The sequence below is a fragment of the Euprymna scolopes genome, chromosome 25 (genome assembly GCF_053919585.1).
Source record: "Euprymna scolopes isolate OS-2025 chromosome 25, ASM5391958v1, whole genome shotgun sequence".
NCBI classification, from domain to species: Eukaryota; Metazoa; Mollusca; class Cephalopoda; order Sepiida; family Sepiolidae; genus Euprymna; species Euprymna scolopes.
The window spans coordinates 61,453,880-61,480,393 of NC_136506.1; the positions used below are offsets into that span (position 1 = coordinate 61,453,880).

Sequence of the window (26,514 nt, forward strand, 5' to 3'; positions counted from 1 at the left end):
GAAAATTAGTTGCATTGGAGATTGTGCAAGTCTGAATATTGGAAACTTGCGAGGAAGACTAGAAAACATTGAGTTTAGAGAAAAAACTTATCGTTGTGTCCAAGAAAAATAAGAGATAAATCTTGTAGCATGATCATGGGAAAGAATGCATGTTATAATCTGTTTTAGATTGGAAATGAAAAGGGAACAGGTGATGCTGATATTCTTATTGCAGAAAAATGGGTATAGTAATTGAAAAAGATCATATGAACAAACAATGCTGTTGGTTATTGCCCAGACTGGAATTCTACATTGCAAAGCTGATTGGTTGAAAAGATATGCACATATGTTAATTGAAAGTGAGCGAGAAAGATTTGAAACGAATTCACATCGAAACACACATAAATGATAGTTCAATGGAAAAAGTCAATTTGTGCCACCATCATTGCCCTGATTGCAATGACTGCCATGAGCAACTCATGTTTGATATAGAAAAAAAGAATTAGTGAGGAAAAAGTACCATAATGTGGGTTAAGTAAAGATGCAAAAGATGAAATTTATGATGGGCTTGTTCAAGCCCATGTATGTTTGGTGAGAAGAAAGTTCTTAAAGATTTCTGGTGATATTGAGGGTGCACATAGAGGAAATAGATATGTTGATTACAATACAGAAAGAATCTTAGAATTTGATCTCATCGTAGATGGCAATGTTATTTTTTTTTCAAGAAAGAGAAAGCCATCTTATGAGCCATGTTATGTATGAATTTGAACCAGCAAACACTCAAGTGGATTATCTATTAGTGCAGAAAAGAGACAGAAAGCTCTAGAAAGTAATTGATTTGGTGAAAAAAATGATAACAGCATAAACCAGCAAGAACATTTATCCCCAGGAGAAAGGTGTGAAGATTGAATGAAAATTTAGAGATCAAGTGATTGAACGTTCAATTGCTAGATCTATTTTAAGCAGTGTGAAAAAAAAATTGAAGAACCACACTTGTAGATGGACAAAAAAGGGCCAAAGACATAAGGTGAATGTAGTTTGCTTGAAACATTGTTTAGTGTGTATATAAAGAAAATTTATAGAAAGCAATAGAATGCAGATAAACAATGTTGGAATATGCAGATTCACTTTTATTAATACATATGTAGTACTTGTTCAGAATTTGAACCAGATGTAACTGTCTGCTCAGAACATGACATCATGTGCTCCGGTTTCACTGAAATCGGATGTAAGATGCTAATCGATGTGCGGCAAAAAGCAGACAATCTTTGGGGAAAATGGGGGGGGGGGATCAACAGCACCAGCTGGAAGCTATTCGACAGCTATCTTTTTGAGTTTATGTAGAGACAGAAATTTGATAATGATCCTTTTGTCTTCATCTTAAACCATATATCGGAAAGCTATCCGGTTGGGTTAATGAAGTTTTTTCCACATCCGCCGTCTCTTCTCACCCCACTTTGACATCATCTATGCACCCATAGAAAAGTCTACTTAATAAAGAAAAAAAAAAAATGAAAAATAAAAAAATACATCAAAAACACGAGTGTTTTTTTAAAAAAAAACTTGTTAAAATATATGAAACACACACACAAAAATTGGTTTTCTTATTAGTTTTGTTCAATTTTGTTTGACCAAATAAATTGGTTGTAACAAACAACTTGTTTAATTTTTTCACTTCAAAAAGTTTGTTACAAGAATAAAACAAATTATAGTAGGTTTTTGCTTCTTTTTTATTTTTGTTATATTTTTTTCCTCATGATTTTATATTTAAATGTTTTCTTCAGTATTTTCCTTTAGTAGTGCTGTTACGCTTTGAAAGCCAGTGGTTGACATGTTCCGAGCAAAGCCAAGCAGCTAGTTAGTTATGTCTGGTTCAAAAGTACCCCATATGTATTCTTTTTGGTTTTCTTATATTTTATATTTACCTCAGCATCATCAGATAAAAGTTCTGTATTGTATAAGATTTGGGGGAAATTTCCCTTTGTCATATGTATTTAACTTTGGTGTAAATGCAACCATAAGAATTGACAAAATAGTAAGGGAAAGAAAATAGCATGGAGAAGAATTGACAAAATAGTATGGGAAAGAAAATAGCATGGGGAAGAATTGACAAAATAGTATGGGAAAGAAAATAGCATGGGGAAGAATTGACAAAATAGTATGGGGAAGTAAGATAAAGAAGGGTAAAGCTTCAGATTATTACAAAAATGTTGAAGGCTGCAAATGAAACAGGTGTTGAGATGATCACAGACTTGACAAATCAGATCATAAAAAGGTTGTTCCAAAAGACAGATCTTGGTACAACTGAAAATTGTGGATAGAAGTAATCATGATCAGGCTCTGAAAATGGTTGGAAAAATAATTGAGCAACAAATAAATCAGATGATGAAATGTAGTTTGCTTTCATTCTGATCGATGCCTGATTGATGAGTCAAGTTTTTGTGGTAGTTATAAAGATTAGGTACATAAATGTAGTGGCATTACAGGTAAGTGAGAGATAACCAATTTGTGTGTGAAAAGTGTAAAACAATGAAGATAAATGAAAACTCAAATGTGGAGAAAGTATATTTGGATAGCAAGGCGACTAATATTGTATGGAAATCACTCCAGACAAGATGCGATGCCCTTTGGTGTAAGGAGCTAACAAGAATGAAGGACCATTATATAAAAAAATGCCCATCGAAAAGACCAAGATTATAGGTAGGAGGAACAATCAGCTGAAACACTTCCACAAGTCTGCAGTTTTTGGAACAAACCTATTGGAATAGAAGCTATATTACAAGGAGATATCAAAACAGCAAATTGATGGAAACCACAAGACTAAAGAGTCAAACGAGTTGGAACAAAGGAAATGGAATAGATTAGACAATTCTGAAAAACACATGCCATAAGAACATTTATGAAAAAGACCGAGACTAACAGCATCATGTCTGAGAAAGAGGTTGTAGTGAAGAAGAAAAGGTGGGGCCACTCAGATACATTTCCACATCTTATCGGGAACCCTCAAATGAGACAGATCCACCAACGCAAAAATGACAACAATACTTCATACATAATTTGACAGCAGAGAAAGAGAATAACCTGAGGCGTGATAAAGTTTTAAAAGCAATAAAGAGAATAGGATTTATGAGAAGCAAAAAGAGTAATGTGAACTTCAAGAAAGATTTGATGAGAATGAAAAACCAAAAAGTTTCAGAGTTGATTTCTCCTCAACTGCAGAGGAAGAAAAGTGACACCCCTACAATTGGAAGATATGAGCTGAATATTAACAGGATTAAATGAAACAAGCCAATCTGTACTCCACTCACAACTGAACTTCTAGATTAACATGTCAACTGATCTGAGGGAGACAAATGAGAAACAATACTAGAAAAGAGAGTAGTACCATCAGCACAGATGTTAATTTCTTTAATATTCTCTGGAAGATTATTGATATAAAAGATAGATATGACAACTTGAAAACTTGTAAAATAAAATTGATTCAATATAATTTTTGCAATATTCAAGAAGATTCTAAAAACTTTTTTTTTTTTTTAAACTCTCCATAAAACCGGTGAATTAAAAAAAAAAAAAAAATCCCAAAAAAACTAAAAAAAAAAACGAGAAAATTGGAAGCACGTTATTTTTATTTTGATGTAAAAACAATGAAAAAGTGATTTTTTTAAATTTCTCAAAAATCTAATAATTGATCAATTTCGGTTTTTTGTTTGTTTTTTTTTCTTTTTCACACACTTATTTAAAAAGATTGAACTATATATAAACTGAAATAAAATATACAAAATTTTTCATGAGAATTTTTATTTTCTCAAAAATCAAATTTATATTTCACTTGAATTGTGATTGAACAAAAACTTTAAAAAGATATTTACTTGTACTTAGGTTTTTTTTCCTTATAATTCTAATGTTTTATAAAGACCAGTTTTTCGTATATATGCGACGCCATGTTAATTTCTCATTTTTTTATATTTTGGTTATTTTGTGCCGTTCAAATCAAATGTTGTCCGTTTCATTCAGTATAAAATAAAGAATGTTTATATGCGAGTTACACCCTGATCCTTCCTCTTTAATATAGAGTAAAAAAGTTAATTTCATTTTACTAGTTTTTACTTGTATTTTTGTTATGGGTATCAAAAATTAGTGTCATACCTAGAATGTTGTTGGACTTAGAATGGAGCCCTGAGGGAACATCAGTAGTTAACGATTATGAGGACAAAAACATGTACTTCCTTACAAGGGCTGCTTCCCAACTGACTACAACAGTTTTCAACTTCAATGTAAACAACTTCTGCCCAGTTTCAACTATCATACCAATCATCACGGTGTTGTCTCAGTCCACCTGACAAACTCCTTAATTTTTATACTCATGTGCCCTTTATAAGCAGTAACTCATTAAAAGAAAATGTCTGGACCTAGATCCTTAAATTTGGTTTTGTTTAAAAAGAAAAAAAACAAAAAACATGGTGGCAAACCACAAATGCTTATTTTAATTTTTTTTCTTTTTTCTAATATTAGTTATAAAACAATCTGGGACTCTAAATTCAATTTTGTCTAAAAAATTTAATATATTCATAATTGTAAAATAAAAAAGAAAGCAAATTTTTTTTTCATAATTTATTTTTGTCTCGGCTGTTTCAGTAACTCTTAAAAGCAAAGTTGATTCCACCTTACAATCATAATTTTCTTTTTTTTTTTTTTTTGCAAAAATTTATAAATCAGTCCTTGTGTGTGTACTGTTTTCTTCATTTTATTCCTGGATAGGCATGAAAAATGAGGAAGTACATTTCAACTAAATCGATTTATGAGTTTTGGTTGTTTGTCGATAAAACTTATTTTTATAACTTGGCTCCACTGAGTTCAAAGTTTACAAAATGTTCTGTTTTTATAAGTTAAAATTAGACAAATTTTTAAAAAGTTTATTTCATTATGAAGTTAAATATAATGTTAGTTTATGTTTTAATATTTAATATGTGGCAATAAAAACAAATGTTATTTTAATTAAAGTCTTTTTTTTTTTAAATGAAAATAAAACTTTCTATAAGTAAAAATCTAAATTATAGACATCAAATATATTTTTATGTCCAGGCTTCAGCTACAAGTGTAGTATAAGTCAAATTTTATTTAAATCCTTATTTACTTGCCTCTTCATGAGAGCAGAATAAGACACGAGGTCGTTTTTTTATGCAAATCCAACTTCATAAAAAAAGCACTTTAAACTAGGATAAACATTTAAATTATTTCAGTTTAGAAAGATTTGTCTTCACTGACAGAAAAATTTAAGCATAGTATCAGAACAGGGCTATTTTGACTAATAGCAGGCATAACAAAAAAAGTTGGCCAAAGTTATCTGGTAAATCAAAATTGTGAAATATGAAACATCAGGCATATGAAACGAAACATTGTTCATTTAAGTGGAATTTGAATAAAAATAAAATACTTGTAAATAACTATAATTGTTATTTTTCTTTTTGAACTGAAGAGGATTTATTGCATAAATTAAAAAACAAACAAAAAAAAACAAATATATGACAAATGTCATGAAAAGGCCAGATAGGTTACTCTTCTACCTATTTGAATTTTTACTCACTTCAAAGCGTTTTAAAAAAAAAATGGCCGCTATTAGACACTTACATTGCTGATAATGACTTAAATAAACAAAAATACTGTTAGAAACCAACCCAATAAAGGTTACCATGATAGTTATCGAGACTTCAAATAGTTATGCGTCAATGTGCGTCCATTTTTCTTGTGAGTAATATTCAAATTGGTAGGAGGTGGAACTAAGGTAAAAATTTACAAAATGCATCACAATGAAATTCTTTATCGAACTGCCTAATTATTATTATTATTATTATTATTATTATTTAGATATCCTCAGTTAAAAAAAAAAATGGTTTGTCTTACAAATTCAAAAAAATGGTCTTGACAATGAGAAAAATAAATTGAAGTTTCATATATATTTATTTATTTGTTAGGTGAAAGTACAGAATAGTTAACAAAACACCCTTCATTCCCCATGTTAAGAATGGGTTTCTAAATAATAACATTATTTCAGCATGGTAGCATAAGTGTACCTTTTATTTGTTATATGTTTGTTTGTTTGTTTTTTTTTTACCACTAAAAAACAATTCTATCTTAAGTACAAGTAAGAAGTCATAAATACAAAGATAAATGCATGTTGTTTTTAATGCTTTTAGTACATGTGTACTAAAATCGTTAAAAACAACAAAATAGTATTGTTTGGAAATCAAATTTGAAAATTTTTTGGAATTGACAAACTCAGAATAAAAAATGAAACATTTTTATGCTTTCGTTTTGAAAGCAGAAAAAACAGTTTTCTATTTTTAATAGAATACAAACTAAACTCGTTAATAAGCTGACTGTGGGCTGGTCAGCGCATAGCGAGCCGTTTCCCCCGTTAAATGGATTTGAAGTTCTATAAAAGATAACATTTTAAAGAAATTTCCGTACAATAATTATCAAATATTTACATATACATGAAAATAATTCTGAAACTATTATCTATATGAAAATGGATGATATATGCCGATTTATCTTATCAATTTTGAAATATTCTTCGTCAACTTTGCTCGTCATAACTTTGCTTCCTGTGGTCATAAAAATATAAATCAAAATCCAGTAGAGATGGACTTCTTTGTTTATATAGCCTGTAAAATTTCAACCATATCCAATAAAATTTGACCCCGCGCATTTGTATTCAATTATATAAATATGAAATGTAAACATTGAAAAAAACAATTTCCCTTTTTGCTGTCGTCATTTTTTACCTTTTTTTTTTCATTTTTAACTTGGAGCATAAAAACATGAATGTATAAAAGAAAAATAAATTATCATTGGAATGCTTATTCTATTCTCTTTCCATCAATGTAATTCTTTTAAAAATTGATCCACAAATAAAAAAGATATGACTAGTTGAAGCACATTAGGTATGTAATATTGCCGATGTCCACGAAAATACAGCATACGCTTGTAATACTACTCATAGAGGTAGAACAAAGAATTACATTGCTTAATAAGTGGTGGCCATTGTTGTACATGCAAGCGCGCATGACAAAAAAAAAGAAGGATCCCACCATTTTCCCAGCGGCCCGGGCAACAGACTTGATATACGTGTTCCATTTCAGATCAGGAGCTTGCCAAAACATGAAATCTCCCTAAGGCGAGAGCCATCCATTTCATTTGATGCTAGATGAGGAACAGAGCGTTGATGATGTAACGTTAAGAGCTTGGTTTTAGATGCATTAAAAGTAACCAGCCATCTCTTCCCCCACTGAACCACATGCTCTAGATCAGAGGAGAGGGAATCAGAGAGAGCTTTGTCATTTACGACCTTTGATGTGTTGCCGTAGATGGTCGTGTCATCAGCATAGATGTCAACGAATGATTTAAGTATGTGTTTTGGGAGATCATTGATGTAGATCAGGAAGAGAGTTGGGCCCAGGATGGACCCCTGAGGGACTCCAGCATTAATACTGTGGGCCTCTGATTGCTGCCCATCAACCACTACTCTTATGAACCTATCAGAGAAATGATTTAATTATTGAGAAAACATTTCCAGTTATACTGTAGCTGGAAATCTTGTGAAGTACGCCCTTATGCCAAACCTTATCGATATGTCAAGAGCAATTGCCCTAGAAAGGAAGCCTTTGTAGAGAGATTCACTAATCCTATGAGATATAACTGTTAGCACATCAGCTGTAGATCTAGCAGAATGGAAACCATATTGCATGTCACTAAGGAGGTTTTCTGCTGAGGTGGTTGACTACTTCTTTATTTAATATGGATTCCAGTAACTTACTCATGAGCTTTTTTCTGAGAAGTGCACGCCTGTGGAATTCTCTTCCGTTTGCCGGTTTTCCACCTGGCTACAACTTGGACATCTTCAAGTCCAACATAAACAAATTCCTGATTAATCGCCCCCTTAAGTAAGACACTTTATCAAATCTACAATACCAACTATTACTACGATATTATCCCATTGATTATTGTACACAAAATAATCCTTATCCCCGAGTGGCTTCCGGGCCTTGATAAATGGTGATCCTCATGTAAAAAAAAATAAATAAAAATAAAAAAATAATCGTGTTTACAAACATTTATTGGTTGCATTTTGGCGAACAGCAGAATTACTTGCTTTTTGAGGGCTAATTAAGCTATTTTTTGTACAATGTGTTTTTTTAAATTATTTATTTAATTCAATATCTTAGGAATTTACTTTACTTTGAAATAGGCCCAGAAAACTAATATTTATCTTTTAAAGGATTTTTACAATGAATTTATTTAACTTCAAAATTTAGCTGAATTGGTTAGCTTGCCGTGAAAACATCTTTCATAACTTTTTTTTTTCATGTGTACAAATATTTTTTTCCTTTAGGAGATTAACTTTAGTCTCTAATCTTTCAAATGCAATCAAAAAGTCGTCAGAAACCTACAAAAAAATTATGATAAATCGGCTTTCAAAACTAGGTCCCTATATCTTTATCCACCCATTTTTGCACGTACCTAGTGAAAAAATACTGCACCTATACCATAAAAAGAGGATCATTAATATAATTTTACGCAATAAATCCTTTTCCACAGGGGTGGGGGGGAAAGTCGATTTTAGTTATTTTATTATTTTAATTCAACGATTCTCTTTCAATAAGCGGAAAGCATTTTGTTTCATATACCCAACGTTTTATATTTCGTAATTTTGATTTACCACGTGATTTCGGTCAACGAAAAGTTATCAAATGTAATAAAGATTACTTTTCTACCTGCCCGGATAACTTTTTTTTGTTTTAAAGCGATTTTATTTACATTTTTATTGTTAACTTTTGAGTTTTGTAAACCTAAAAAATTAGGTCTCACGTTCGTACAGAAAAATGTTTTTTTTTGTAGGTTTTGGTGTGCTAAAAATGAATCTGCTAACTGTTTCCGTCACAGAGAAATAGTTTTCATGATATGAAGTAATTACTTTTTCAAAAGGAGAGTGATCACTTTTCCATGAAAATGTAACTTAAAATGAGCACCCACTTTCTGGCCACCTAGTGAGGGGTCATTTTTTTGCTTGGTTATTGGCTAAAAGGTTTGTTTGTTTTTTTTACTGCTTTCATCTTTCAATAAAGACACAGAGAAATTGAAAAATAAAAATAAAGAAAATTTGTATAAAGATTAGTGTAATTTCTTATGTTATCAGTAGTGAGTACATGTAAGCGCGCTCATACTTTTACTGCTAACAAATAGCTTTCCGGATATTAAGCAATGTAATTCCTTATGTTATCACTGTTGACCATTTCTATACATGCAAGCATGCATATTTTTGCCGCAAACAAATAGTTTTTATCATAATCTGGTTAATCAGTGTCCAATCAATAATAATCCAGTGGAAAAATTTCAAAAATCCTATCAGTATACAAATTACGCAGGGGGTGGTGATGGTTGTACAACTCCGGCCAGGAATTTTTTAAACAATGATTTTTAGCGTGTAATTTCATAAATAAACTGACAAACATAAAAAATAATTAGAAATGATAAAAAGAAATGATATTGAAATTGACAATATTAGACTTTTTTTTTTGTATTTCATGGGAAACATGGACTCTACATATAGGTTTTTTTTTTTTTTTTTTTTTAAATGGATGCTCCCTGAAAGCGCATGCACAAAAGATTTTCATTGGTTTATAAATCTATATATCTATAAAAGTGAAAATGTCTGTGTCTGTGTACATTTCCTGACACAATAACTCAATTTTCAGTCTACAGGCTCGAAATTTGATATACAGGGTATTGAGATTTGGGAAAATCTTTGTAATCCGTTTTTGGCCAGAAATTTGGCTGTTAAAAGGTCCAGAAGTTACACGATTTGACCTTTGAGAACACTACCAAACTCCTTCGCCAATTTTGGGTATAAACAATTGAAATTTTAGATATAGGTTCCTTGGACATGGATCTAACTTAATAACTCGATTTGAGCCCCAAACAAATGTTAAGGGGTCATAATAGGGGTCAAAGTTAAAAAAAAAAAAAAATTGACCTCTGTGGTCTCTACCAAATTACTCAGACGATTTCCGGTCTAAACATTTGAAATTTTACTAAAAGAAAATTTGAGCTACCAATATATAAATGCATGTATGTTTGCATAAAACTTTCGACAGAGGCGACAGATTTTCACAAGATCAGTATCGTTTTGAAGCTCAACCCTTCAGATGACAAATACCGAAAAATTGGCTAAAAACATTAATTTCTTCATGCTGAACTGGGCACTTTTCTACAGGGAGGGGAGAGTCGCTTTTTTCGCAGATGTTTTCGAAAGTCATCCCATCTTTTCGATTGTCTCGCCTTAATTTAAACCTACGTCACTTCCGGTTTGGCGGTGGTCGTAACAGCAAAGACGTCACTTCCCCCCCCCGTTCTTTCCTCCTTCGCGGTACAGGTTCCAGACTGCCTTCCTACTACCACTTTTTTTTTATTTTTTTCGTTTAACACACACCTCCAAATACCCGGGCAACGCCGGGCACCCATGCTAGTTTAAAATAAAAGTAAAATAGTTCACTATTAATAAGCGATCGAATTGTGTTACTTAAATGACTTTAACTCTTTAAAAATTATTTTCCATTAATTATTTTTATACTATTATTAAATATTTATTAAATTCTTTTACAATAATTTCAATTTCTAAATTCTATCTTAACTTAATTTTTTTTTTTAATTTTTTTACAATATTATTTTTTATACTATTAAATATTAAATACTTATTAAATTCTTTTACAATAATTTCAATTTTATCAATAGTTTATAATAATGACGTCAATATTTCGCTATCCAATCAAATGGCATTCTTTCAACCGGTGTAATACGACTTATGTCACATTTTTTTCCTCGTAGTTGTTTCCTTAAAGTGCAAGACGGCCAATTTTCGACAGTCATTAACAGTTTTGTTTAGTCTTCGATAAGAGTTGTTGAACATATCACAGAGTAAAATAAAGAAATACGCAGTAAATAAAAGCAACTTGAACATAGAAATATAATTTGCTCGGAAAAAACGTAAAAGCCATATTTATAAACAAGTCAAGGATGAGACTAAGAGTGATAACTTAGGTTAATTTTCTGTTTAAGGACAGAACTTTTTTATTTTTTAATACAAAAGCAAGGAACATTTGGTATTTTTTTACGACCTGCCCCGGCCCAGCGTAGTATGAACACCCTAACCTCCCCATGTTAAGAACGGCTTTTGAGGGGGGGTATTCCGAAAGCCCTTCTTAACATGGGGAGGTTGGGGGTGTTTATAATAGGCTTTAAGTTTACATTGTTTTATCAACATTTTTATTCACTTGTAAAATATATCAAAATCATAATTTTTAAGTTTCTGAAAAAAATTTAATTTCCACGTGATTTATTTTACGTTCAATAAATGAAATTAACTTTGGGTGTTTATGCATCTATATTACCGTGCTGAAATGACATTTAGAAAGCCAGTCGTAACATGGGGAGGGAGTGTTTCGTACTTTCACTTAATTTAATAAATAAAAATATCGTAAAAATTGAATTGAACTCGAAAACACTATTTAACACGTTAAAGCATCAACATTTTATAATTAAAATGTTGAGAGCAAATAATTAAAACATCGACAAAAAGACGAAAGCTGTAAATAAATAAAGTAGCAATCTCGGGTACTCATGCACTTATTGATCCGTGATGAAATAATGTTATTATTTAAAAAGCCATTCTTAACATGGGAGGGGAGGGTGTTTTGTACCTCTTCTTACAATTGAAAAAAAAAAACATATCACTTGGAAATGCGATTTAAAAAACTGCGCGGATCAGTAAGTCCATTAGCACCCAATTTCGATATTTCCTCAAGAGAAGTAGCAGAAGCCAAACAATTACCTAAGCATTCTTAAGTGACAATTCGGCACGTGTGCAGTTTAACATCAAGCAAAGTTAGACAGCCATTCTTAACATGAAAATGAGGGGAGGGGGTTGTTAATTATTCCTTGCACGAAAAGAACGCTGCGAAAACGAATTTTTAAGGGTATGCTAAACTGCATTAATGCCGACAATTCTTTCATTTTTGATCCGTATAAAATAAATAATTCATCAATTATATTCTTGTCCGCAGATTCGTAAATTAGCACTATACATGAATAATAATATAATATAAAATGAATAACACAAAAATGTAGATTTTAGAAATTATCTAACTTAGGCGGATAAAATAAGGACTCTTTGAAATTTCATTTTAAACCAAAAAAATCTCCATCGATTCAAAAAAATTATTTCTTTTATTTTTAATTTACAACTTGCAAGTTTATTTATTTTTGTAGGTAGCCCAACCCCCCAAATAAAAATTAATGGTTAAAAACTACACTATTAGAAGTTACTAAAATATTGAAAGACATATTATCGTATAAATCGGCTAAATAAATAAAATTATTATCGATTTAGAAAAATATGATCAAGCAAGCTTTTATGGTTATCATTTTTGTAATCTTTTGGAAGAGATTATTTTCCTGTTTACTTACCTCGGCCATGTTGTTTTGTCGTCTCGTTTAGAATATGGGTGTGAAGCGAAGAGTTGAAATCTCGCGTGACGTCAAGAATCCCTCCACTCACCCCTCCTTTTTAATATATAGTGAACACGACCTTCGTAAAGCAGGCAGGCCTGTTCATTGAAAATGACGTCATGGTAAGCAATAAAAGATCTATCGATAATGAACGAGGGCTTCAAAAAACAAGCATTTAAAACGAGAAAAATAAGGAACGCGATTCATACGGAAACTGAACAATATTAATTTAAAAAAAAAGAAAAAAAAATTAATTTAAAAAGAAAAGCTGTGTTGTTTCTGCGCTAAAAGTAAATATTGCGTTGTTTCAAGACTAAAATTTGTTTATTTTAATTGTGAAAACATTTTAATATATATTTACGCACAAATGCCGCCAGTACCCTTTTTTAAATACCAAACAATTACTAGATCAACGATTAAATAATTTAAGAGAGAAATCACCACTAAAAAAAATTGTTTACCTGATTAAGTGTGACTTATTACCAACAGTTCTGACGTCAGCACAAAAACGAAACGTAGGACATGCCTGCTTTACGAAGGCAGATAACAACGCTATGTAAAAAGGGGCAGATAACCGCGTTATGTGAACAGAAAAAAAAGAAAGAAACAACGAAACCTATAATAGAAGAAAAAGAACAGAAAGAACCAAACATAGCCCCTCCTTCCTCTCTCATTTCCGTCATTTCTCGCTGAGTCACGCGAGATTCTCAGGTACGAAGGGAGATAATCCAATGCAAGAAATAAGAGCACCGTCGCGCGGGAGCCGAAATACACGAATGCCTTCTTGTAACTCGTTAACTCCTTAATAATAATAATAATAATAATATTATTATTGTTATTAATTTTAATACAAAGAAAACAATTAAGAACGCCAAAAGGATTTTCGCTAGCAATAGGATCAGTTGTTGCGTAAGTGAATATACACATCTTCTTGCTGATCTTCCAATTGGGACATTTATTTTTTCCAGTTTGTCTTGTAGTAGTCAGCCATCCATCTCTGTACACCGACCGGGATATTTGTTTCTTTTTAAAACTCACTCATCCTAAACTACTAGGAAAAAAAACTTTATGTTCATTGGCAACAGTACCCATTCTGAACATCAGTGTACAGTTTTAATGAGTATTTACAAGTGTAACTTATTGTTATTGGTCTTGTAAAGTTAAAAAAAAAAAAAAAAAAAAAAATTAACCGACGCACCCTCTCTTCTTGTCATCTTCCTCTTTTGGTTTTCTGGTGTTCATTTCTCACTCATGGCTGTAACCGGAAAGTCTGGGAAGAACGAAGGACAAAAGCCAAATCGTTATCGACCTTTTCCTAAACGTGGAGGGATGCAGCATCAACCACCGATGCCATTTCTACCACCCCCACCGTGGCATGTCCGGCAACCCAAATCATCTGATGACCGGCATGTCATGGCGAAGCACGCCAGTCTCTACCCTTCCAATTTACCGGCATTTCAAAAAATGGTATCGTCTTGCGAGAAAGCGTTAAAGCTCGTGTCTGATCAACTTTCAACACCACAAGATGGGGATGACACTCGCAACAAGGAGGAAAACAAAGAAGAAACCGAAACTGCAACATCCACAGAAGAAACCGAGACGACTGGCGACAAATCTACAGAAGAAAAGGAGCCAGCCGCAGGATCTTCCACGAAAAATAATGAGTCTAGCAATACACCGAATAAGAAGGACCGACACAACAGATACATGCACGATAATGTCTATCGATCGTTAAAAGGGGTCCAAAGAGTCGGTGTATTCGGTCACGGCGTGCTGTTGCAAGACGACACAACTGTCGATCTTGTAGCTTTAGCAGCTGAAAAACCCACAGAAACTTTATTACAGCAGATTTACGATTGCATCCCGGCCCACCTGTCGACGGTGACCGACGAAAAATACCAGTTGGAGCTACTAAAAGAGTCTGCGGCTATAATGGTTACACGAGAAAAAGAGCCGAACATTTCCTGTAGGATCACTTTAACCTCACCAGAGATGAGGCCTAACCCTGAAGAATCCGTCGAAATAGGTGGTGACAATAATGGTGACCACAAAACTCCTGAAGGGGCCAACGGTGGTGAAGAAGACGCAAAGAAAGATGAAGACATGAAGTATGATGAAAACGCTAAAGATGAGGACGAAAAGAAATCGAATGATGCTGATGTTTGTGATCCGCCAGATGTGTTGAATAAAGAGATTTGTTTGGAAGCCTTAGCTCAACTAAGACGAGCAAAATGGTTTCAAGCTCGAGCTAGGGGTTTGCCAAATTGTGTTATAATACTTCGCATACTTCGTGATCTTAGCAAAAGGGTCACCGAATGGCAAAACCTGGATCTTTGGGCCATGGAATTACTGGTCCAAAAATGCATAGCCAGCGTAAGAGTTGCCCTGGGACCTGGCAATGCTCTTCGCCGTGTACTCGAGTGTCTTTCTGCTGGTCTTATCATGCCGTCGGGTCATGGACTATACGATCCCTGTGAGAGGGAGCCAACCGACCCATTAACCGGCCTGAGTCTCCAGGATCGTGAAAATATCACCACCTCTGCCCAGTACATGCTTAGACTGATGGCCTTTAGGAGGATTCGCAAAGTGCTTGACATGGATTATCTGCCCACACAGGAAAGGAAATTCAAACAGAGGAAACGAAAGCGGGCCGCTGAGGGGTCTGGAAGTTCGGAGGCGAATGCTACCGAAAAGAAGGATAGAAAAGATGGACAACAAAACGAGGAGGATGCGGTTGCTGTTGACGACGATGAAGAAGATGAATTACTAGAAGATGAAGACGAAGAAGACTGTACTGTAGTTGAAACCACTGATGCCTAGGGAACATTAAACAAACAGAAATACAGACACAAAAAGTCAGGGATTTATATATAAACACATTCTTGTTGAAAATATAGTTCCCAACCCACTTCCTCCTTTCTTTTTTTTCTTTTTTTTTCCAAATTCGATTTTAAAATACCTTTAAATTTTTTCTTCTAGTACAATATCAGAAATATAAAATGTTTGTTTTATGCTTTGAATGTTTCATCGGAAAATTCACTTGTATCCATTATTATTGTCTGTTAAACCCATCACATCAATTTATATTCCACCTAAAGTTTTTCTTTTTTTCATATGATTCTATCTTTTAAAAGTAATTCATTTTAAGGAGTTCAATCATAATAAGGACCGTTGTTGCACATTCTCGCCAATTTCGATTGTTTATTTCGTAGATTTTGGATTGTATATTTAGTTCGCCAATACAATTGTAATTTATTTTTTACTCTTTAAACTTAAAACGTTTTAATCGCTCATGGCCTCATGTTTTGACGAATTAAATAATCGATTCATCAAATCTTGTAAATTAAGAGAATCTAAAACAAAGTTGACGAAAGAAATCTTGGACTAAGCTTGATTTAATAATCGTAAAAAATGGCTGCGAGCTATTAAAACATAGTTTTAGTTTAAAAAAATAGATTTTTAAAAAGTAAATTCCAATTTCATACACAAGATAGGTGACACCTTTATTATTATTATTATTATTATTATTTTCAACGGTTCCTTCTTATTGTTGAACATTCTTCTCATTTCAAAAAAAAACAACTCCAAATGTAGCCTTCAAATAATAAAAAGAAGAAATATTCTTCCTAACACTGAAAGTTCCCAGAAACTGATGGGTAGAGCCAAGAAAGAAAAAGGTTTAGAGGACCCCAAATTCAATATTGCCTAAATTAAGAAACCAAAAAAATGAATTATAACTTGACACATTTTACCTCATAAACTGCATTTCTTTTTCTTCCCTTTTTTTTTTAAATAAATTTTATTATGAAAAAAAAAAAAAAAAAAACTTTATACCGCGTTTTCATTTTTAACGTTAACAATGCGTTTTTAGAAAAATGAACTTTTTCCAATAGATTATATAAGAAATAATTTTCTTATGAAACTTTTTTTTTTTCAGACCCCCCCTCCCTTTTTTTTTTTTTTTTTTTATAAACCACAAAAATTAACACTAAATTATTTTTATTTTCATGAGAGTTTTAAAAAAAAAATTTATCGATATCTAAAATATACTGTATAATGTAACTATTTTAAATTAAGTAAAAAAAAAAAAAAAAAAAAAAAGTGTTGCATTCACCAAATTATTATTTTAAAATAAACTTTGATTTTTGGCTTTAAAAAAATAGGGGTGCATTTGAAACTATGGGTTAAAAAACGGAAATAGATTCCGCTTGAAAACTTAATTTTTCTGAAAACGTTGAACGTAATTTTCGTATTTCTGAAGCCACAAAGGAAAATAGTTTATTTCCTTTATACGACAGGGGTACGTGAGAAAATTAATGTTTTTCATTTGACTAGCACATGTGAACTATAATATTTAAAAAAAAAAAAAAAACTTTCATTAGAATAAAACTTATTTCATATTCGTAAACCTGACGTTTCAAAACGTTAAAACTATTGAATTTCGAAGGCTTACGTACGGTAAACAAGTCGGCCATTTTAATCTATTATTATAAAGATTATAAATAAATAACCGACACGTGTTTAATTCGTGAATCTTTAAAAGTAGTTTTGGAGCCGCTAAAGTGTCCATTACAGAAGAATTTCTCCTTTAAATTAAGGTTTCAAAACAAACATTAAATATTATGTTTCATTTATGTTCATGAACTCAAGGATTGCATTAATTTTGTCGCGCATTTTCGTGTCAAAGAACCGGAAATTAACAAAATAATTAACGAAATATTGAAAAATATTCACCAAAAGTAAACCAGTTTCAATATTTATTTTTGAAATGCAACTTTTTATTTATTTATTGTATTTCAAATTGAAAAAGAAAACACAAATAGGTAAAAATCTATTTTTACTTATCAACTTAAATTTGTCATTTAGAATGTTTACGATTTTAAACAGATTTCATGTAAAAAGGTTTTCTTTTTTAATTGAATTTAAATCATTTAATGTGCTTAAATGCTACGATGATTGGTTTTCCAGCACAAAAGAACTTGGGTTGAATCCTATTTTAGTCGCCTAAATTAAAGTGAAATTGGTTGTGGCATTACTCTCAATAATTGCTTTTTTTCTTAAAACATGTACCCCCCCCCCCTAAAAAAAAAACATACATTATGATTAAAGGCTCTAATTTATAGCAAGTTTCGCTGTACACGTGAAGCTTGAAAATTACAATTGTCTTGGAAAATATAGTCGCTATCTTTATAGACAAATCCATAATGAGGCAAAGAAGTTCAAAATTTTATAGTTAAAGAAGGGGAGGTAAATTATTTTAACATGTTTTGAGTTGAAATCCATTCAAGTTTTTCGCAAAATTTGTTACTATTTGTATTTTTTACAATAAATTCAAGCTCATAATTATCTAGTTCTGTGCTTTTAGCCTTGTTATCGACTTGTTTATAAAGATGGCGACTATATTTTTCCTGGCGAGTTTTCTTTCGGCATTTTACATGTACAATGAAACTTGATATAACTTACTTAATGTTATTTATTTTTTACTAGAGCAGTAAAGTAGAAAAAAATATTTGGCAATAATACCGAAACCTATTTCCAGAAGTGACAACAGTCACGAAGTCAAGACAAAAAAAAAAAAAAACGAAACCATATATTTATTAAAAAAAAAAAAAACTCTAGTTTTAATACTTCTTGTGTTATCACGAAACCAAAAATTACTTTTTAAAAAAAAAATCTACTCGTATTATCAAAACAAATATTTTATTAAAAAAAATAACTTAGTTTTTACACTTGTTTTACGACGAAACTAAAAAAACATGCATCAAAGATTTTATAATATATTAATTAAATAAAACTTTATAATATATAATTTAATAATTTTTTGTTTCGTTGTAAAACAAGTGTTAAAAACTAATTTTTTTAAATAAAATATTCGTTTTATTATTTTGATAGTACAAGAATTTTTTTTTTTTTTTTTTTCGTGATAACACAAGTGTTAAAACTAAAGTAGATTTTTTTTATATAAATATATGGTTTCGTGTTTTGACTCCGTTCCGTTCTATAATCAACCATATCCACTTCAGGTAACTTTTTTTTCTTCAAGGCACCGGTCTTGGACATTACCGTAATTTGGGTGATTAGAATAAAATTAACAAAAAATCGTTAATACACTTGACTTGTGCCTTTTTACTTTCATTCAAGACTGAGATAGCATTTTATCCATTAGTTTAAAGGCTTCAAAATTACTATCGAATGTTTAACGATAAGATTATTATTTTATTTTTTTTTTTTTGTAAGATTACCAAAACTGGTTGATATTTGTTTACAATCATGACCCCTTCCCCTTCACATCCAAAAGTAAAGCCTGACAAATATAAAGTCTTTTCTAGTTTGAATTAAAGTTTAAAAGCATAAACCAAAGCAAACCTATAATTTCTCACGTGTTTCTGTCGTATTAAAGAAACCAGTGAGTTTCACCTGCTCCATTGAATAAAAACATTTTTACACTTCAGGGAAATTTTGCAAAACACATTATGTGCGTCATAACTTTTAACTCTAAAACTCGTATCGAAGGTATTCCATATTCAAAGACAATAACACATTCATGTTTACAATGTACTTTCTACTTGAACTGAAACTTATGTAATTAATGCACAAAATACAATTTCTAAAGATAAATCAAGTTTATATTATCAATTTGTCAATATTACTAGATTTTAAGTTTTAAAATATAAAAAAATTTTTTTAATATCTAGCAACAATCTTTATTGTAACAAAAGCATTACTTTTGGCCATTAATTGTGCATTTTTGTGTGCATTTTTCTTTAAATTTAATTTACTTTGCTCAGACTTGGGAGGGGGGACAATATTTATGCAAAAAACGACAGTTGACATGTTTTTAGATAAACCTGGTAACGGATACTCTTCCCCCCCCCCTCACCATCGACTTATGGCTGTAAGGACGAAATCTTGTGCTTTATTCATATCTACATCTTAAACCCCAGATCCTTATGAATTTTATGATTCTTAATGTTAAGAGTCACTTGTTGCTAATGTTATAGCTTTTAAAATTTATTTGGAAAACAAAATGCATAGTGTGAATAATTGTATGCATTTTTTCTATTTCTTTCTTTTCTTTTATATATATATATATATATATATATATATATATATATATATATATATATACACATATACATACTTGCACACGTGTACTCCCTCCACAGGTAGTTAAGACATTTAATTACTATTGATAAGCACCAACTTTCTTTTTTTTATATTTTCCTTTAGGTGTGTGGAGGTTGATTTTCTCATAAAAATGACCCCTCTACTCAAAATTTCAAAATCTTTTACAGTTGTTGAAAAAATTAAAAATAGGTATTGATTCAAAATAAAATTTCGTTTTTTATTATATCTAAACAGAAAAAAAAAAAAAAAAAAACTTTCACTGTAAGCGCATAGATCTTGCAAAATATAAACAATGATACAAAACTTATTTGGTAGCTCCATTTGCCACCAAATGATGACCAAAGTTTGTTAGAAATTAGAAACGTTGCTGTCTTATGTGTCCAGTAATCAATTAAACATGTGATGCCATTTTGTGGTAAAGGCATTAGATCAAACCATCTTATACATTGGGAAAAAATCCATTACCTTTTGAGAAAAAAGTATAAAAATGACATGGAAGCACAATTTGCCTCTTCATAAGATTCTTTTCAACAACTAACACATTAAATCTTTGATGTATGAGTCTTAGCACAGTAGAGATCAAGCTAAATTTTTCTGTTAATAGTAAATAAAAAGAAAACACTCAGATTTGAACCATGTTAAAACAGACAGAAACACTATTTGATCATGAGACAAAAAATTCATTCACTTTACTTTTTAACGTGGATTTGTTTTGTAAAAAACAATTTAAAATCCTTTAAGCCCACCATATTCATGAGTCGTTGCCCTTTTTTTTTTTTAAGATGAGATTTGTATACATAGAAATACACTTTTGTGCACATTAAGTTGAAAAACGTCAACATTAAAAAATAAATCATCTGTCACTGCAAATAGTAATTTGGAGGTTAAAAAATGTTAAGGATGCAAAAGAAAAAAAATTGTGTGTTCATAAAGAGAAAATTCTTATATCAAATGTAATTTTTTTAATAAATGTACAATTAACTTCAAAAACTAAATTTAGTTATAAGTTAAAATTAAAAGGAATTTCAGTATATTTACCTGTTTTTAAACTTTAAACTTTTTGATTTCTGGCATATTTTGTTTTAAACTTGGGAAAACTGAAACTCTGTTAAAAATTTAACAAATCCCAAAAGTTTTTAATTTTATAATCTGAACAGTTAGTGATGAATCGATAATCTAAACATTGGAGGGGGTATACTTCAGTATTTTTAATTTTGTGTGATCAGTGAACAAGATATTAACTGTATATCAAACATTTTGTTTCAAACCGTTTCATACTGCCCAATCATAATTGTGTTGGTTTGAAGACAAAATATATGTTTAAAGTTTCATCTTGAGATTTTTCGTTGTTTTTATCTTGATGAAAAACATTTTTCTTTCAACCAAACTAGTAACTGCAACAAGTATCAGACTTTTTATTTTATCACTTTTTTTCAATTTCCAACTGCTGTTTTCCTGTTTTCAAAAATACTTTTCTATATACTTCATCTTTGAAAGAAAATACACTTTTTTTTTAATAGCTTATCTATTTCTCTTATGGGTCAATTGCTGATAGATGTTAATAAATGAATTATAATGTTGAATCATAAACAAAGAATGGCTACATAAATGCAATTATGTATACACTTGCAATTTCTTCAAGCTGTGGACTGCTGGCCCATTTTTATTTTTTAAAGCTCAACCCTTATCTTTTAAAAAGGAGGAAAGTTTGGCTTATCAGGAGTTGGTAGCTTGAAGAAATTGTAGCTAAAAACATGATTTCATTTGTGTGCCATTCAAAATTTTATGTTTATGATTTTTATAAACCTCTACTTTGTATTAAAAAATCTTTGAAATAAATACTGATAGTGTTTGAAGATTGAAATATGTATTTAGCTTTTAGGCCACAGGTTGTGTATGTTGCACCTGAGTTTTCTGTTAAACATAATATATCTATATTGAAAATATTTCATTATCTTATATATAATAATCTTGCAGGATCACGAAACAACTATGAAGTATTCAAAAATTTATTTTAAAAAAACATGTTGAAAGCAGATATTTTAAAAAAAAATTACTGGAAAATTTAAGAGGATATCATTAAGAAAAGAATGAACTCATGAAGACAAACTAAATAAACAAATGCATTATTTCAAGAATTGAACCTGCATTCTTCATGAAGTTGAGTTTTACATGGCATTACCTTAACAAAGTTAAAACGGTTATATGTAAAAGTGATTTCCATGTTTGATACTGAAAAGAGATATATTTCTCATGATGCGTGTTCAGTTTTGATTTAGTCCTCTTAAATTGTGTATTGTTTTGAATTGCTTAGAGCAAAAAAACCCATTGTAAATATTGCTGAGATATTAAATTTTCGTTGTTAGATTATATTTAGATATATAATTTAAACTATGAAATATTTGACAGTTTACAAGTTGCTCAGAATAAATTTAACATTTTTTTTTGGGGAAAGAAAAAAAATCTTCTCTTAGCCAATAATTGATTTGCCAAATATGGCTTGTTTGAGGAAGTTGCATTGGTTTTCCAGGCAGGAACTGAACCCAGAGCACACTGCTTTTGAGAGATGTCTGAACATCACTTTGATTCAGGCAATCAGTTCAGCTATTGGTGTTGTAAGCAGTATGGTTGGTGTCTTTTTCAACTGCACTCTACACATAATAGCCCAGAGGATTTCAATCATGGTGAGGGTAAGTGTTGGGAATGAAGTAATAGAAGTTCTCATGCAGTCACTTCTGGCTTTTCCCAGCAGTGTGACACAATCAGTGCTGTTATACATATAACCGTTCATAGCCATCCTCTGTACCCAGCACTTGACAACAGTAGAAAGCAACTCAATATAGTCATCTGAATTGATTCTTCTCTTTCCAAAGATATGAGTAAATATAGCATGGAAGCACACTCAAAGACCATCACAGTTTGAAGTAACCTAGTCTTTGTGACTTGCATGACTTTGTATAGATTGTATGCTATTCAGCTGTTATTTTGCATGTTGTGCAACTGGTCCTGAGAAGAACTAGAGCATACCTTGCTTGACTAATGTTTAACATTAATTTCTTGGTTTTTGTAAGACAGTTGGGCCTTGGCAGTGAGTAATTAGCACTGTATAAGAAATAGTGAAAATCCTCATTCAGTGTTTGCTACATAGTCAACATTTCAATGTTCATCTCTTTTATCAAGATCTGCATTGCCTTGCATCCAGATCTTTGCAGCTTCTTGATAAATCATGTTATGCAGACAGAATGCCTGCCATGATCTTTTTTGTTAGCTACTGTTCCACACTTCCATCGCAATTCTTCAACTCTCATCTCACAACCTTCAAGGAGCATTGAGCTGCAGCTATATGAAAAAATATTCATCTGATGTAAATGATGATATTGGTCTCTCTTTAAATATTCCGATTTTTTTCAATCATTCATAGTTTCCAGATCTCAAATCCACCAATAGTAAAACACAAAAATAGATATCCATTGCACTTTACTGCTATTAAATACTTCAAATGGTTCTGAAATGGAAGAATATAAAAAAATTATCAAATGTATCATAAACATCCTGTTTATTTTCTTTTTTTTATTTTTCAAAGAATATGGAAATTGTTTAAACTTTTTCAGTTAATCAGTGAGGCTTTTTTTTTTCCAAAGTATATGTGCACCAATTTATGAAAAATAATTTTGAAAATAATATTCTTTATTTTATTTATAAAATTGTCTTGCTACTCAATATGCTGTATCTTGAGGAAGGTGTCACTGACAAAAACATTGGCTGTATCGGTGAAGAAGTTTTGGGTTTGTATTACTATACACATAAATTCGAAAAAAGTTGTCAAAAAGCAAATACATAACAAATAAATGTTATCAAAGGCAAGATAAGTTACTTTTCTACCTAACTGGATAATTTTCAACTCTAAAAACATACAGTGTTTACCGATGTATTGGAAAATTTAAAATGGCACCGGACTCTCTGTTAAACACAGTAAGTTTGGGAAAATGAGTTAAAAATTTAAAAAATATACAAAATACTGTTAAAAACCCACCGAGTATATGTCAGTTTGTCACGGTAACATATATGGAGTCAGTTTCTAAGTATTTTGTATATTTTTTTATTTTTAACTTATTTTCCCAAATTTATCATGTTCAGTAGAGAGTACGCCGCCATTTTAAATTTTCCAATACATCGGTAAACACTGTTTTTTTAGCTGAATAAACATGATACATTAAATAAAAACACTAAAAAAATTATTCAGTAACTTATATTGCCTTTTATAACATTTATTTACTATATATTTGTTTTTGACAACTTTTTCGAATCTGTATAATACAAACCCAAAGTTTTAAATATTTAATTTTTTATTGTAACTTGCCAAATTAAAAAAAATATTAAATGGACATATAATACTTGATTAAAAGTAGGAAAATAATCATAATTTTTTTATAGATGCATTAGAACAAGCATATTGCCCCCATTTTATAATAAAGTCAAAGGAATTATTTTGTATGGAAGTGTGCTCAAAATTCAATTCAAAAGTTTCAGAAGATAAAATATCTAAAATGACTAAAAATAGGAACTTGTTTTCATGACAAACAATATTTAACTGGTGCATATTAAATAATTCTAACAAAATATTTAAATATATTAATTTTCATATTTTTGTGTGTATATAAGTATAACATGAACTTATTTGAAAATACTTTAAACTCATACATCTGCATATTATCATAAAGAATTACTAGTACATTGAGCACTATTAAAATAAACACTGAAGAATATAAATACTTTAATATATTTTTGATTTTATGTATTTCAAATTAGTTTTATTTATATTTTGTTTTGGAAAAATTATCATGTGACAAAAAGCTATTCTAGAAAACGTTTTTATTTTGTCATATTATTTAACTCTATATTAAGGTAATTTCAATATATATATATGAATGTCAATATCTGTGTGTTCTCTATAAAAAGAAAATTTAGAGAATATGTATAAAAACTGAAATGTCAAATTTTCCAGGAAATACAATGGAACTGATACCAAATTTCTAAGCATCTTTTCCCTCAGGAAGCTTTGGTGGGTAGAACTTCTCTTCAAACTTCAAATATATCATATTTTGATGAAATTTATATCCTATGCATCAAATTCTCTGAGGGAAGAGAGTAGAAGTAGTATCAAATAGCTACACACCCTTCAATGTGCTCAATCTCTTTGTGCTCCTAAGGAAGTTGGGGACAAAAACCCCTTAAAACTTCAAATATGAGGATGGATCAAAAAGTTTGCAGAATTTTCAAGAAATTAATTTATTTTACAAAAATGACGTATGTGAGCTTATTTCTCAACATAGTTGCCATTCAGATCCATACATTTCTCAGGTTGATGGTTTCAGGTTTGAAAACTGAAGAATTCTGGAGGACGTTTTGGAGTCAAATAGCGGCACAGCTTCTATGCAGTTATACAATGTGTTCCTTTGAGGATTTTTTTTTTGAAGAAGGAAAATGTCTAATGGAGCTAAATCAAGACTATGGTAGGTCCCATCAAAATTATTGAAAGATGTCTTGTGCAATATTTCAATGTATTATCATGATGAAACGGGACTCCAGCACAAAGTTTCCTTTTCTGTTTTTTAATCAAAGTGTCCTTTAGTTTCCTCAGCATACTAAATTCCTGTTACTGTTCTTTGATTTTCAAAGTAATCTATTAGTATCATAATCTGAATCTTAGAAAATCATGACCATCAAATTTTGAGATTTCAACTTGATAGTTTTTGCAGATCTACATGCTTTGCTTCGCATATTTTTTTTTTTTTTTGTACTGTGGATCATACTATAAATTTTGCTCTTTGCTTCAATTTTGTTCAATAATGTTATGAAGAGATCACTTTGAAGATTCTGTTGATCAGGCCACAACACTTTTGTGGGCCATCATGCTGAAAACTTGCTCTGTCCAAAGTTATGAAAAACTGAATTTGACGACCTACAGGAAATTTATAGGTATATAGCTAATTAATTGACAATTATTCCTTGATCTTCAAGTTAAATTTTGAGCAGTCTTACTGTTTTTATTTTTTAAGGTTTCTTGGTCTTCCAGAGCAAGGATTGTCCAAAGTCATCTCTTCCTTCTTTGAATCGCACTTCTGTAGTTTTTTTTTTGGAACACAAGTTCTATAAACCTTTTCCACCCTTTTTTAGTTGGAAATCTAACTTCTCATTTAGAGGTCTGAACAATAGAGACTTATGAAATTGATCGCAGATAGCTAAAATCAAGATAAACACCTACTGAAGTGTTCTGACATGTTATAATTTAGTTAAACCTGATAATTTTACTGCTATTAAAAATTCCACAAACTTCTATAAGAGTTTTCCAAAATTTTAGTTTCCTCACACGTATTATAAATAAACCTATTTCTATATAAGTATTAGCAGGAAACACTACATCCTTTTCAATTAGGCTCATAGGTCCATATTTTTTTTCTTTGCTGACCACATTTTGAACCCTAATATATTAGGGTTCAAATGTGGTCCTATGAGCCAAATTGAAAATGTGGACCTATGAGCCTAATTGAAAAGGATGTAGTGTTTCCTGCTAATACTTATATAGAAATAGGTTTATTTTAGTAAATGATCTAATCTTTTTCTGTATTCATTAGTGAAATATTGTTAGAATTTAAGTGAAATGTAGACTTATACAATGAATTATAACAATCCCTATGATCATATGTTTTGGAGGAGATTCACATTTCCTATTAACAGCATTGTAAGGATTTCATTGAATATCTAATTTTGTGATTCAATTTTACTTCAATTGTAACCACGGTTGTGAAATCAGAGGATTTAGGAGTTGAACTTGTAAAAATG

General features: G+C 30.8%; 2 protein-coding genes across 5 annotated transcripts in view; one reads left to right on the plus strand and one right to left on the minus strand.

Moving 5' to 3' along the window:
* Positions 1-13,122, minus strand: part of LOC145247386 (ragulator complex protein LAMTOR3-B-like) — a 43,186-nt gene extending 30,064 nt beyond the window's left edge. Inside the window, exons 1-2 of one of the 4 annotated variants that reach the window (XM_080109073.1) lie at positions 13,005-13,122; positions 12,502-12,641 (exon numbers count right to left, since the gene is read on the minus strand). In XM_080109073.1, the coding sequence (XP_079965199.1) occupies positions 12,502-12,510 (9 nt within the window). In that variant the 5' untranslated portion in view covers positions 12,511-12,641; positions 13,005-13,122. Of the gene's footprint in view, positions 1-12,501; positions 12,672-13,004 lie in introns of those variants that run through there. The other 3 variants (XM_080109075.1, XM_080109074.1, XM_080109072.1) reach the window with 3 other exon arrangements.
* A 114-nt stretch (positions 13,123-13,236) lies between these two features.
* Positions 13,237-21,002, plus strand: LOC145247385 (zinc finger RNA-binding protein-like). Its single transcript, XM_080109071.1, has one exon. It carries the CDS (start codon positions 13,795-13,797, stop codon positions 15,361-15,363), a length of 1,569 nt encoding a protein of 522 aa, XP_079965197.1. The 5' UTR covers positions 13,237-13,794; the 3' UTR covers positions 15,364-21,002.
* The last annotated feature ends 5,512 nt before the right edge of the window (positions 21,003-26,514 follow it).